Here is a 14,358-nt window from a genome sequence, read left to right as displayed (position 1 = left end):
ATCTATTTGCGGCTAATTATCTTCCTCTACTGAAACAAGTTACAGGCTATATGAAATAATGGACCTCTCTTCCATTATCATGGTTGGGACGGATCAATGCTATAAAAATGTCGATATTACCAAAATTTTTTTATACTTATATAGGGTATTACCTATCTCGTTACCTACATATTTTTTGAAACTCACACAACGTAGAGTCATGTCTTTTATCTGGGGAACCTATAAAACCCAGAATTTCTAAAACTACACTGTATCTCAAAAAATTGAATGGCGGGTTAGGTTTGCCAAACTTTACTTCCTATTACTACGCTGCACAACTATCACCCCTTCCTAAATATCACTCAATGGTGGAAACACCCCTTTGGGTTCATATTGAATCAGTTGACAGCGACCCTATCTCTGTGGCCAATATGCTATGGCTCCAACCTAAAGATAGATTGCACTTTTCTAATCCCATAAGGAAACATTCCTTGGCTATTTGGGATAAATTTAGCAGAGCTTGTAATCTCCAATCCCCACATAATCCTCTTCTTTCATTCCTCAGGAACCTGGCCTTTTATCCTGCTTGGAAATTCCCAAAATCATTTTCTGCATGGTCTTCTACAAATTTAATTCGATTTTATCAATTAAGCAACAATACCACTATTCATGCATTCCCGGTGCTATGTGAAACGTATGGGCTTCCCAGATCTGAAATTTTTCGCTACTTGCAAATCAATAATTTCTACTCTCCCCTCCTTATCACAGGCTCAACAATGAATCAAATGTCACAATTTGAGCGTATTTGTAAAAGCGACATGTGAGGGGATTGATTTCATCTTTATACCAACAAGTTACTGAGATTCATAATGGATCACTACCCTCTTATACAGATAAATGGTCACAGGACATGAACCGAGTGTTTGACACTAATGACTGGTCCGATATATGGTTAGCCACTAAGAATTCCTCCCCAAACTGCTATGCTTTGGAAACAAATTTCAAAGTCTTAGCACGATGGTACTTAGTACCAGCCAGAATTGCAAAATTTATCCCGACATACCCAATTAACTGTTTTAGAGGCTGTTCTACACCAGGTACCCACTTCCATATATGGTGGCAATGCCCCGTAGCCCAAGAATTTTGGAAGAATATTTTTGTGATGGCCTCTAAAGCTCTGGAAACCTCTATTCCCCCAGACCCTAAATTTGAAACCCACTACGCTAACCCGCACTCAATTTCAGTTATTTATCCAGCTTGGCACTGCAGCCAAGCAAACTATAGCAAAGGCTTGGAAGTCTCAAACCTTGATAGTTGTGGAAGCCAAACACAGAATGAATAGAGCCCTCATATATGCCAAAATGACAGCTATTGAGGACAATAACATTAATACATTTTGCAAAATTTGGCAACCATGGGTTAAACATTACTTCTCCTATGATTTTGACCAGTCATTGTTGTTACCCTACTAGGATTCTTGATTGCTTACCAACTAAATACGTGTTGGTGCCTGGCCACCACCTGGAGAGATTACTCTTCTTCTTCTTCTTCTTCTTCTTGTTTTTCTTACCCGTTTCCCTTACCTTCTTACTCTTTCTTTTTTCTATATGATAAATACATTTGGGATACTCTTTTACTATCATTACATTATTTACTATTCACAAATAGTATGACATATTGCATCTGCATATTTATTTTGAGCAATCAAATTCTGCAAATAAGAGGGTTATGACCCTGTTTTATAGTATATTCCATTTAATTTACCTCTGGTTATCATTGTAGCAAACGTGTTTAAAGGCCCCCACCCTTCCACAGATTGAACCCATGGGGTGGAAGGGTGGTCTGGAGGCATGGTATATAGAGCCCACAAACTGATCAGAGGTTCTCAGCCTGATCTTATACTATCTATAGTACACAGATTGCTCATATACTTTACTCTCTCTTTTTTTAAAAATGTTTTTATATATATTTTTCATTTATTCATCCTTTATTGTAAGTTACAATATATTCATATACTTAGCAAAAATTGAATGATTGTGACAGTATCCCATGTACCACTGTTCATATTCTATTGTTCTTATTTATGTAAATCTCAATAAAAACATTGAACAAGGAAAATAAAGGAAAAAAAAAGAAAAGGAACAATACGTTGTCTGGTAATTAACAGAATGACCTCTACAATGAAAGCAACTGGTCTCCATAACGGAACAAACAAGACTACGTCAACAGGCTGGAGCCTCTCATCTGCTGCGAAAACCAGCATAGGATTCGGAATATTGAAACAGATACCAGAAACTTATTTGTATTTTCAGTTGCTATACCCACTGTTTCCTCCATGAGGCTAATGGTTTCAACCATACACAACTATTCTTTGATCGTTGTTTATGGGAGGTGTATATGGGCAGGATGCTACGTAAGGCCTTATTTCAATTTCCAAACATTCTGCATAATGTCTTACCAGGACAGCAATGAATTAAAGAAGACAAATAGCAATGATCAATGCAATCAATATTAGGATTCAAATAGAAGATCCAAGAGGTTTAAAACCCCCTTTTCCCTTTTCTATTCTGTTTTAATCCTCTTCCTTATCCCCCATTTGTGGTTACCCCATGCTGATTGCCACTTCATCTTTAAATTCTTTGCCACCTGCAACCTGAGTAGACATCAAGTGAGATGCTACATCAGTCTCTTGTAACCTGTACCAGCATCTGTAACATGGTATCACTCTTTTTGCCAGCTGAAAAAGTAAATTTCAGGGTACAAACGCTATTGCTGGCCATACACAAAAATAATATATAATATAATATATAATAATAATAATAATACACAAAGCAGCTCCATTGCAAGGTTGTAAACTTTCCATCAGCTTTTAAAACAATCATATGTCCATATTATTTGGCCACCAACAGTTTTAATCATTTACGGTACCAGACAAACAAATTGTAGTGAAATTAAATCAAAACCATCACAGTGCCAGTCAAATGCATTTTTATAGGTTTCAACCCCAATTTCAATTGCTTGTAAACCTCAAACAATTATGCATATTAATGCATTGTTTTAGCCTAAAATCTAATTATGTAGCTTAACAGAATCTGATCAAACAAGAAATCATGTCTTCTTTCATACATCATTATTGCTTGGGTCACATGAACTATCCTGCAGGGTAACAAGCTTATAAGGCAGAAAATTGAACAAGATGTTCTAATTAATAAAATGTCAGTCAGGCGTGAACTTGTCTATTACAATAATAATTTTATTACAACCACAGTACGCTTTTCACAATACACTCCTGTAGAATAACTTATACTAGCCAGAATAGCCGAGTTTTGACTTGCTAGGTATGGTGTTTAAACACTTGTTTTGTGCAATGCTGTGCAGTATCCTATGAAATAAATTAAGAAATCAGCTTCCATTATGCCACTGTGGGGGGGAAGCATACAGGGGAACACTGGGGGGAAGCACACAGGGGGACACTGGGGGGGGGGAAGCACACAGGGGGACACTGTGGGGGAGGGAGAGCACACAGGGGGACACTGTGGGGGAGGGAGAGCACATAGGGGGACACTGTGGGGGGAAGCACACAGGGGAACACTGGGGGGAAGCACACAGGGGGACACGGGGGGGAGCACACAGGGGGACACTGGAGGGGGAGCACACAGGGGGACACTGTGGGGGGGGGAGAAAACAGGGGGGCACTGGGGGAGGGAGAAGACACAGGGGGACACTGGGGGAAGGAGAGCACAATGGGGGACACTGGGGGAAGGAGAGCACAATGGGGGACACTGGGGGGGAGAGCACACAGGGGGACACTGTAGGGGGGAAGCACACAGGGGGACACTGTAGGGGGGAAGCACACAGGGGGACACTGTATGGGGGAAGCACACAGGGGGACACTGTAGAGGGGAAGCACACAGGGCACAATGGGGGGAGAGCACAGGGGGGCACTGTGGGGGGGGAGAAAACAGGGGGACACTGGGGGAGGGAGAAGACACAGGGGGACACTGGGGGAGGGAGAGCACAAAGGGGGACACTGGGGTAAGGAGAGCACAATGGGGGACACTGGGGGGGAGAGCACAATGGGGGACACTGGGGGGGAGAGCACAATGGGGGACACTGGGGGGGGAGCACACAGGGGAACAATGTAGGGGAGGAAGCACATAAAGGGACACTGTGGGGGGGAGCACACAGGGGGGGACACTGTGGGGGGGAGCACACAGGGGGACACTGGGGGGAAGCACACAGGGGGACACTCTGGGGGAGGGAGAGCACACAGGGGGACACTGTGGGGGAGGGAGAGCACACAGGGGGACACTGTGGGGGAGGGAGAGCACACAGGGGGACACTGTGGGGGAGGGAGAGCACACTGGGGGACACTGTGGGGGAGGGAGAGCGCATAGGGGGACACTGTGGGGGGAAGCACACAGGGGAACACTGGGGGGAACACACAGGGGGACACTGGGGGGGGAGCACACAGAGGGACACTGGAGGGGGAGCACACAGGGGGACACTGGAGGGGGACACTAGAGGGGGAGCACACAGGGGGACACTGGAGGGGGAGCACACAGGGGGACACTGTGGGGGGGAGAGAAAACAGGGGGGCACTGGGGGAGGGAGAAGACACAGGGGGACACTGGGGGAAGGAGAGCACAATGGGGGATACTGGGGGAAGGAGAGCACAATGGGGGACACGGGGGGGAGAGCACACAGGGGGACACTGTAGGGGGGAAGCACACAGGGGGACACTGTAGGGGGGAAGCACACAGGGGGACACTGTATGGGGGAAGCACACAGGGGGACACTGTAGAGGGGAAGCACACAGGGGACACTGGGGGGAGCACACAGGGAGACACTTGGGGGGAGAGCACAGGGGGGCTCTGTGGGGGGAGAGAAAACAGGGGGACACTGGGGGAGGGAGAAGACACAGGGGGACACTGGGGGAGGGAGAGCACAATGGGGGACACTGGGGTAAGGAGAGCACAATGGGGGACACTGGGGGGGGGAGAGCACACAGGGGAACAATGTAGGGGGGAAGCACATAAAGGGACACTGTGGGGGGGGCACACAGGGGGGGACACTGTGGGGGGGGGCACACAGGGGGACACTATGGGGGGAAGCACACGGGGAACACTGGGGGGGAAAGCACACAGGGGCACACTGGGGGGGGAAGCACACAGGGGGGAAGCACACAGGGGGACACGGGGGGGAAGCACACAGGGGAACACTGGGGGGAAGCACACAGGGGGACACTGGGGGGGAGAGCACACAGGGGGACACTGTGGTGGAGGGAGAGCACACAGGGGGACGCTGTGGGAGAGGGAGAGCACATAGGGGGACACTGGGGGGGAATCACACAGGGGAACACTGGGGGGAAGCACACAGGGGAACACTGTGGGGGAGGGAGAGCACACCGGGGGACACTTTGTGGGGAAGCACACAGGGGAACACTGTGGGGGAGCACACAGGGGGACACTGGGTGTGAAGCACACAGGGGGACACTGTGGGAGGAGGAAGCACACAGGGGGGCACTGTGGGGGAGGGAGAGCACACAGGGGGACATTGTGGGGGGGAGAGCACACAGAGGGACACTGTGGGGGGAGCACACAGGGGGACACTGTGGGGGGAGAGCACACAGGGGGACACTGTGGGAGTAGGGGAACCAGGAGAGTATCATGGGCCTTCCTGCGGTCCTGTTGGGGCCCGGGCCCCATACATCTGTATTGCCCCCTCCCTCCGATGGCGACCCTGGTGTCTCTATACTCTAGTAAAAAAAGCTTCATTCACCCGATGCCTGTAATAATACCGCTAACGACGCGCTGCTCCCCGCCGGCCCCTCCTCTCTTCTCATCCGTCCCAGGTGATGCTGCGTACAGTACAAGCACTTGCAGTGGACAGGAGGGAAGGAGGGGCCGGCGGGGAGCACCGTGCTGTTAGCAGTATTATCGGTATTATTACAGCCGCTTCAAGTGGCCTCTCATGGTGCCGGGCCCCTAATGGCTCCGGGACCTCGGGTGGTGCATACTAGCCAAAAAGTTTTTGTTTTTTTTCTGATTCTAATTTACAGTACAACTTGATGAGTCAAGAAGACTACTGGATGAACATTCTAATGGCTTACATGACCATAAACTGTAGAACCCAAATCTAAAAGCTTTTTAATTTGTTTTAGATAGAATGGGAAAGGATTAAAAACTCTGTCATGCTTCTATTAACACAACTGTCTCCATCTGGAATGATTCCCTCTACTTTTTGCCTTAGTGGCTCAAATAAAATTTCACCAAGGGGGATACAGGCAGCAAAAACCTGATGAAGTTCCTAACTCTTCTACATGTAAATAAAAGTGTTGCTCTGATGTCTGCAATTTCACAGAGATTTTTCTCACTTCCTCCCCTGGATGACCCAAGAAAGAGAAGGAACACAAACCTAAGAGAGTTTCTAACATTTTCCCATTCTATTTAAAACTGAAATAAAAATGCTGGATGGTGTTTTACTTTAAGACGTTACAGTAATTGTGTGGTACACAGGTCAAGGCACATCATTAGGTACATCAAGGTAGACAAAACATTAAAGAGGTACTAAAGGCAAAACCAAAAATAACATATATTATGCAGCCTGTCACTAGCATTAAAGCGGTAGAAAAGTCCACTTTGTGATTTTCATCTAAAGGTAAGCTTATAATAAAGCTTACCTGTAGCTAAAATTAATATCTCGTAAATGTGCACCATTTATTTGCTCTTTTGGCAGCCAGAGACGTCACTGGCGAATGTGCTCTGAAGGATCGGCATACCAGTGCCATTCCTTCAGAGCGCTGTGTTGTGGCTGTGACATCATCGTGGCTCTGCCATTCAAGATGCCGGAGCCTGCGAACCCAGAAGGAAGAACGGGTGAAAATGGAAGCCCTGTCAGTGATGACAGCACGCCGCTGGAGGGCTTCTTTACAAGGTTAGTCTTTCATAATGGGTTAGTGTGCAATGCATACTAGCATATTATGCTCTTAACTTGGAGGTTAAATTATTTTTCGTTCTGCTTAAAGCAGAGCTCCACCCAAAGGGGAAGCTCTGCTTGTTCGCACCTTTCCTCCCCTCCACTGCCAAATTTGGCACTTTTTGGGGGGGAGCGGATGCCTGTCAAAACAAAGTACCCGCTTCCACTTCCAGGTAAGATCTCCGCACAATGATCAGAATGATCTATGACATTTCTGGCCCCTCCTCCTTCCCCCCGCTGCCTTCTGGGAGACACACAGGTCCCAGAAAATAGCGGGACCATTCAGAAAGCGCAGAGCGACTTGCGCATGCACAGTAGGAAACAGGCTATGAAGCCTCAAGGCTTCACTTCCTGTTTCCCTTAGTGATGATGCCGGCGCTTGCACCCATAGTTGATGGACTGGCTAGGAGTGCTGAAATCGCGGGATACCTGGACAGGTAAGTGTCCTAATAGTAAAAGTCAGCAGCTACAGTATTTGCTCGCGGACAGCCGCCGTTTGATTGGCTGAGCTGCAATGACATATCACTCTCAAATGCGCGTGGGAGTCTTGGCGTAGCACAGCCCTCTCTATGGATGGCTGGAGTTAGACTCTTTAACTTGTTGGTCACTCCAGCCATCAACTAGTTCATCCAACACTAACCTTTCCAGACATTGCTGCTGTTCAAGGGTGTCTCCATCGCTCCTCCATAGATAGAGGAGTCACCCTAAAACAGAAAAAGGTTGATTTACTAAAGGCACATAGACTGTGCACTTTACAAGTGCAGTTGCTCCAGAACTTAGTAAATGAGGTAAAGCTTCACTTTGAAAAAAGTATCCAATCAAGTGCAAGTAAAAGAAAAAAAACCTGCATTTTTGCTTGCTCATGATTGTATGATGGAAGTGAACAGCGCTTTTGCTCATTTACTATTCTTTGGAGCAACTGCAAAGTGCACAGTGTATTTGCCTTTAGTAAATCAACCCCAAAATGTGTTATTGGCTGGATCACAAGTTAAAAATAAAGGAAAAAAAAAAACAGAAAGCAGACGCAGCCAGTACATATAAGGATTAATAAGCTGCTATACAGGTATACCCCTCTTTACGTACGTTCACTTTACGTACACTTATGAGTACAAACACATTGGCATCTGTGGGAAGTTTTGGTCAGCTTGACATGGCACTGCTCCCGAACCATAAGTGACAGGGACACCAAACTTGGGGAGCACCGAGAGGGGACCCAGGACTACATGGGGTCAGCCAGCTTGCAGTTATGCCTGTAAATGACTATTGCAATGCAGTACATGCATTGAGAAGTGAAAAAAGGTATTGCTTCACTTTAAGTACATTTTCATTTTACATACATGCTCTGGTCCCATTGTGTACTTAAAGCGGAGGTCCGGCCGTTTAAAAAAAAAAAAAAAAACAAGACAGCAACTAAAAACACTGTAGCTGCTGACTTTTAATAAGGGCACTTACCTGTCCAGCGAGCTCACGATGTCGGCTCCCCGAGGCCAACACGTCCATCGGATCGGGTGCGGGCGCCGCCATCCTTACTAAGGGAAGCAGGCAGTGGAGCCTTGCGGCTTCACTGCCCGTTTCCTACTGCGCATGCGCGAGTCGCGCGGCACTTTCTGAATGGCCCTGTGGTTTTCTGGGACACACACATGTCCCAGAAGAAAACGGGGCAGCTCACCGAAGAGAAGGAAGTGAAGGAGCAGCAGGAGAGGCAGATTAGGAAGACTGCCTAGCAACAGGCATTTCTGGTAAGTAAAAAAAAAATTTTTTTTCACATTTTTTTTATATTTTTTGTAGAATGTTAATGTAATTTTAAATTTTAGGGTGGACCTCCGCTTTAAAAGTGGGGTATGCCTGTGCATTACATTTTGGTTTTAGGATTTAAATACACACATATACTGCGGTAGGGCAGCTCGGCTGCGTGAACCGACGTACCTATACGTCGGTCCGTGCATAAAATACAGTGGGTGCGTGCATGCCCACTGTGCACCGCAGGAGCGCACCCGTGGGTCCGGCGGACTCGATGTCCGCTGGCCACCGATGATCATGGTAGAGAGAGGCAGAACGGGGATCCCGTTGTATGCCCGATGTAAACAAGGGGACAACAGTGGGATCTGCTGTTCCTAGTGATCAGGAACAGTGATCTCTGTTGTCCCAGTAAGCCCATCCCCCACACAGTTAGAACACACCCAGGGAACACAGTTAACCCCTTGATCGCCTCCTAGTGTTAACCCCTTCCTTGCCAGTGTCATTTATACATTGATCGGTACATTTTTTATCACTGATCACTAATAATGTCACTGGTCCCCAAAAAGTGTCACTTGGGGTCAGATTTGTCCGCCGCAATGTCCAGTCCAGTGAAAAATCGCAGATCGCCGCCATTACCAGTAAAAAAAAAAAATTATGAATACATTAGTTTTTTTATATTTTTTTTGGATATGTATTATAGTAGAAAGTAAAAAAATATTGTTTTTGTTTTTTTTTCAAAATTGTTAGTCTTTTTTGTTTATAGGGCAAAAAATAAAAACCGCAGAGGTGATCAAATACCACTAAAAGAAAGCTCTATTAGTGGGAAAAAAAGGACATCAATTTTGTTTGGGTACAACATCGCACAACCGTTTTATTGTCAGTTAAAGCGACGCAGTGCCGCATCGCAAAAAATGGCCTGGTCATTAAGGTAAATCCTTCAGGGGCTGAAGTGGTTAAAGTAAACCTGAAATTTTCTTTTCATCTTTATCTTGAGCTCCAACCTAGAGCTCTGACCCACTCTGCATCATCCCAATAACCAATGAAAGCCATCATTCGCCAGCGGTATTGTTTTCACTAGATGGCATAGCAAGGGGTGTAGGACCTGTAGTAGTCACCCTAAGTTCTTTGTACACGGAAGAAATGTGCTTCCCATGTACACAGTGAAGCATTTGCCCAGTGATAAACATACACCCAGGTACTTTGTGGCACCTGCTCCTATGTTGTTTTGTTTCTTGGAGGAATAAGACAAGTTCCTTTTCATAATGACATGCAGTCACTTATTTTAATGTTATTTCAAAATCATCCAGATGTCCACCCATTTACCTCCCAGAGCCATATTTAAAGCCCTTGTAAAATATAAATCACTTTGCTCTCTTTTATCGGAATGACAGATTGATTTACACACCGCGTTTGTTAAGACAACGGTCACTGTAGGAATTCATCATCATTTTTGTTGTGGCAGGCAGGATTATTTGCAAAAAAATACATCCAGATAATATATAATGGCAGCAGCTGCAAATAGTTAGACAAGAAGCAGAAAACAACTTGAAGAGCTTCTTTAAACTAACATTTTAATTCAGACGGTGTTTACCATTTCCTGGTATGTGGTAACTGCACATAAGTGGCTCTATACTATTTCTACATCATGTTTACTTCAATTATAGCAATGCCATGTAAGTATATATATACAGTCTATGAGAAATGTCACTAGGAATATGTTTATTTATAAGCAGTCTGACTGAATTTGAACTTTAGATTGTACTGGCTTTTAGCTTTATATTAGGCTGGTGTCAAAAAATATTGTAAGTAGTAAAGCAAAAAATAAATATCATTACACTAAAACACAGCAACCATTAGCAACAGAGTAAACAGTAACACATTTGTCAAAATCAAGTATTTCAGCTATGTATTAAGATGCTAAATCGTCAAAACTGTATATGCAATGAAACACTTAAAAATTACATGCATTACTTTAGTATTTCTGAAAAATACCAAACAAAATGATACTACAGTGGCTAAAGCAAAATCTCTTTGCACCCAACTTGTTAAAAAGCAGTTCAGTGCAACAAGAGAGAGCAATGGGTTCACTGCTAGTGCTAATGAGCAAACAGTACAATTGTACTAACTTCAATACTCCACTGAGTTTACCTTTAATCAATTCTCTTGGTAAAAAAAAATATGCTATGCTCACTTCCTTGCTGCCTGCACTGCCAATTACTGCTTTGTTTCAGGGAAAAAATCCCTTGAAAACTTTACTGAATCTGACACTTCCAGGAGTGTTAATCTCCTGGTCCCCAACACATGCTGTGGATCCTCCCTTCAGCCCCTTTTTCATTGCAGCCCCTTTTTTCAATGCAGCGACGTAGGAGCTGTCAGGGGGAACTATTGACAGTGGTCCAGCATTACACACAGGTTAACAAATGTGTTCTTGACTCAAAGATCTCCATTATATTTTGGTTTAGGCAAGTAGAACCTGTTGGAAAAGGGGTAGGTATGTATAGTGCAATAAGAATGCCCTTAAAGTAGAAGTGAACGGGCTTCATCCATGTAAAACCAGGTTTACTATAATAAATAGTGGATTCACAACATATAGTCTTGGCTGTCTACCTCCCGATCCAATGCATTTTATCCCACAAAGGGCTTAATCATGAAGACCAGAGAGCCTTTAAACTTTAACCTAAGGATATTCTTGTAAGCCAGTACTTTTCAGTTCACAAACACATTTCACCGATCATGTCTACAATACTGTATCAGCTACAGTAGTCAGTACTTCTATATTACCTTGTAACCGTCCCTAGGAAAACCTCATTCTGGCCAGGTGTTGGGCTGTGGACCACAGGGAAGGCATTGTGGCTTGTGTTAGTCAGAAGATCAGCCAATGAAGAAACACATTCCCGTAGTTGGACAACTGTGCAAGACTTCATAACATCTTGAGCAGTGAAGAGCTCCAGGTTTACCCTGTCAAACACAAAGCAGGAAGACACATCAGTAAACAGGAAAAAAATCTAAGTAACATTAAAATGTGCATACAGAAAACAAATAATTATATGTTACTTATCAGACTTTAATATACAGTGTTATATATGTAGCCAGGTGCTGGTCTACAGCTATATGCTGAAGGATTCATTGCCTTTTACTCTTCTCTCCCCCTACAGAGATAGTGATATTATGCTACACATTCTCCTCTGGCCAGCAGGGGGAGTGATACAGGCAAGCAAGACCATAGACTTCTATGCAGAGTGCTAAGAATCCTGGGAGTTGTAGTTTGGAATGGCAGCCATATAATAGGACAAAGAGACTCCTTATACTACAGATCCCAATATGGTACTGTGCAGTAGGAGGAGTGGAGAGATGATTTTTATTAAGCTGCCCAAGAAAGTTCTTCCTCTTGGCCCAAGGGAGTTAGGGAGAGAGCACTTCTGTCTTGATATTCACCTGCCAGCAGGAGACTATACCAGTGGATATCCGAGCCTGAAACGGGGAGTGGGGACACCTGGAAGCAGCACAGCACCGCCCACATCACAGCACCTGCACCGCTGTGGCAGGGAGACTGGAGCATCCACTCACCCTCTGCTTCCCACTGCTGATCACGGGAGGCTTTTGGGGAAAGACCGCGGACCCCCCGTTCTACAGCAAGAGGTCACTGCCATATCCCGAGGATTGGTGAGGGTTCAATTTACCCATTGATGATACTGCTAGCAGGGAATGAACCACTGAGAGCAGTACACCAAGTGTACCCAATCCATACTGCACTCTATACCACACTTATTCCAAACCTAGACTGCATCTATATCAACTCTATACTGCATTATACCAAACCTTTACTGCATCTGAACCACATCTACCTTGCACCTGTACCGAGACTAACTCATACTTATACTGTACCTATAGTGCATGCAGGTTAACTGGGATTGACATTAACCCGTTCACGACCGTGCTATAGCAGAATTATGGGTACAGCACGGTCGCACTTTGCCGGAAGGCCATCATATGATGTCCTACTGTGCTCGCGCTGCCTGTGCGCCCCCTGCGGCACACATCGGCAGTGATCTGTTATAGCTGTGTCCTTTGGACGCAGCTGATCACTGATTGGGGAAAAGAGCCAATTACAGCAGCTCATGTCCAAACAGGATTTGCCGGCACATCCACACAGGGGACATCTACACTGATAATCAGGGCATTGATCATCAGTATCCTGATTATCAGTGCAGCCCCAACAGTGCCCACCAGTGCTGCCAATCAGTGCCCACAGTGCTGTCAACGAGTGCCCTCAGTGCCCACCAGTGCTGCCAATCAGTGCCCGCCAGTGCTACCAATCAGTGCCCATCAGTGATGCCTGTCAGTGCCTATTATTGCCGCCTAGCAGTGATGCCTATCAGTGCCGCCTATCATTGCCCACCAGTACAGCCTACCAGTGTCTATCAGTGCAGTCTCATCAGCGCACGGCAGTGAAGAAGAAAAAAATACTTATGTACAAAGTTTTTTGACAGAAACTAAGAAAAACTTTTTTTTCCCAAATTTTCTGTATTTTTTTGTTTGTTTCGTTTGAAACAACATTTGTTTCTTTTGAAAAAAATAAAAACCCCAGTGGTGATTAAATACCACCAAAAGAAAGCTCTATCTGTCTTAAAAAATTGGTAAAAATTTTGTTTGGATATAGTGATGCATGACCACGCAATTGTCATTCAAACTGCAACAGCACTGAAAGCTGAAAATTGGCCTGGACAGGAAGGGAGTGAAAGTGCCCAGTAGGCAAGTGGTTAAGTGCAAAGATGCTCTTAAAGGGCCTCAATGATAGGGGGCAGATGAACATCTCAAAGCACTGCCCCTCACGTAATAATTATTCTGGAAGCCCTGTTTGTTATCCTGCTCCCCCCCCCCCCCTTGCTACGATCCTCTTTTTCTTTTGGGCAATTCATACCCAATTGGTCTAGGACTAGCATTGGCAACATAAATGCACTCCGGCAGTATAGTTCCAGCACTCAGCAGATTAAACTTTACTACTGCTCACTGATGCACTTGAGGTGCCCTTGCTACTGTTTCTGCTGATCTGGACGCCAAATTTTATCTTATGCTTAGTCACCACTGTTAATCACTTTGTATGGTAAATTGTGTTTTACCATTGTTAATCTATTTTATGTTTGCCTAGTTATCAACCATATTGGGTGACAAAATATTAGGTTTGTCCTTACTACCTGGTTTGGTGCCTATTTTCTTTGATATAGCGCTACTACTGTGTATTACCGTATTTATCGGCGTATAACATGCACTTTTTTCCCCTGAAAATCAGGGGAAAATCGCAGGTGCGTGTTATACGCCGATCCCCTGCGATCCTGAGCTGTCAATTCTTCAAAATCGCCGACCGCGATTTGAAAATGGCGCCGCCGGTGCCGAAATACACAGAGCCGGTCCTCGGCTCTTTCCGGCGGCTCTCGTTCACTTTCGGCTCCACTCGTAGTCCCGAGCGGAGCTATCCGAACCTACTCGGCTAGGTTTTGAAGCCCAGGTTAGCTGGGATAGAGGTTTGAAGGCTGCACTGGGGCAAGGCTGCACTGGGGAAGGCTGCACTGGGGAAGGCTGCACTGACAAGGCTGCACTGGGGAAGGCTGCACTGACAAGGCTGCACTGACAAGGCTGCACTGGGGAAGGCTGCACTGGGGA

General features: G+C 45.6%; 1 protein-coding gene across 2 annotated transcripts in view; it reads right to left on the bottom strand.

Moving 5' to 3' along the window:
- LOC141145159 (chloride channel protein C-like) overlaps window positions 1-14,358 on the bottom strand; it is a 225,666-nt gene that overhangs the window by 80,795 nt on the left and 130,513 nt on the right. For both annotated transcript variants that reach the window (XM_073631572.1, XM_073631571.1), the window contains exon 15: window positions 11,479-11,655. In XM_073631572.1, the coding sequence (XP_073487673.1) occupies window positions 11,479-11,655 (177 nt within the window). The remainder of the gene's footprint in view (window positions 1-11,478; window positions 11,656-14,358) is intronic.

This window comes from Aquarana catesbeiana, linkage group LG05 (assembly GCF_042186555.1).
Source record: "Aquarana catesbeiana isolate 2022-GZ linkage group LG05, ASM4218655v1, whole genome shotgun sequence".
NCBI lineage: Eukaryota > Metazoa > Chordata > Amphibia > Anura > Ranidae > Aquarana > Aquarana catesbeiana.
The sequence above is the reverse complement of the archived record's forward strand: the minus strand, read 5'-3'. Positions and strand labels throughout refer to the sequence as shown.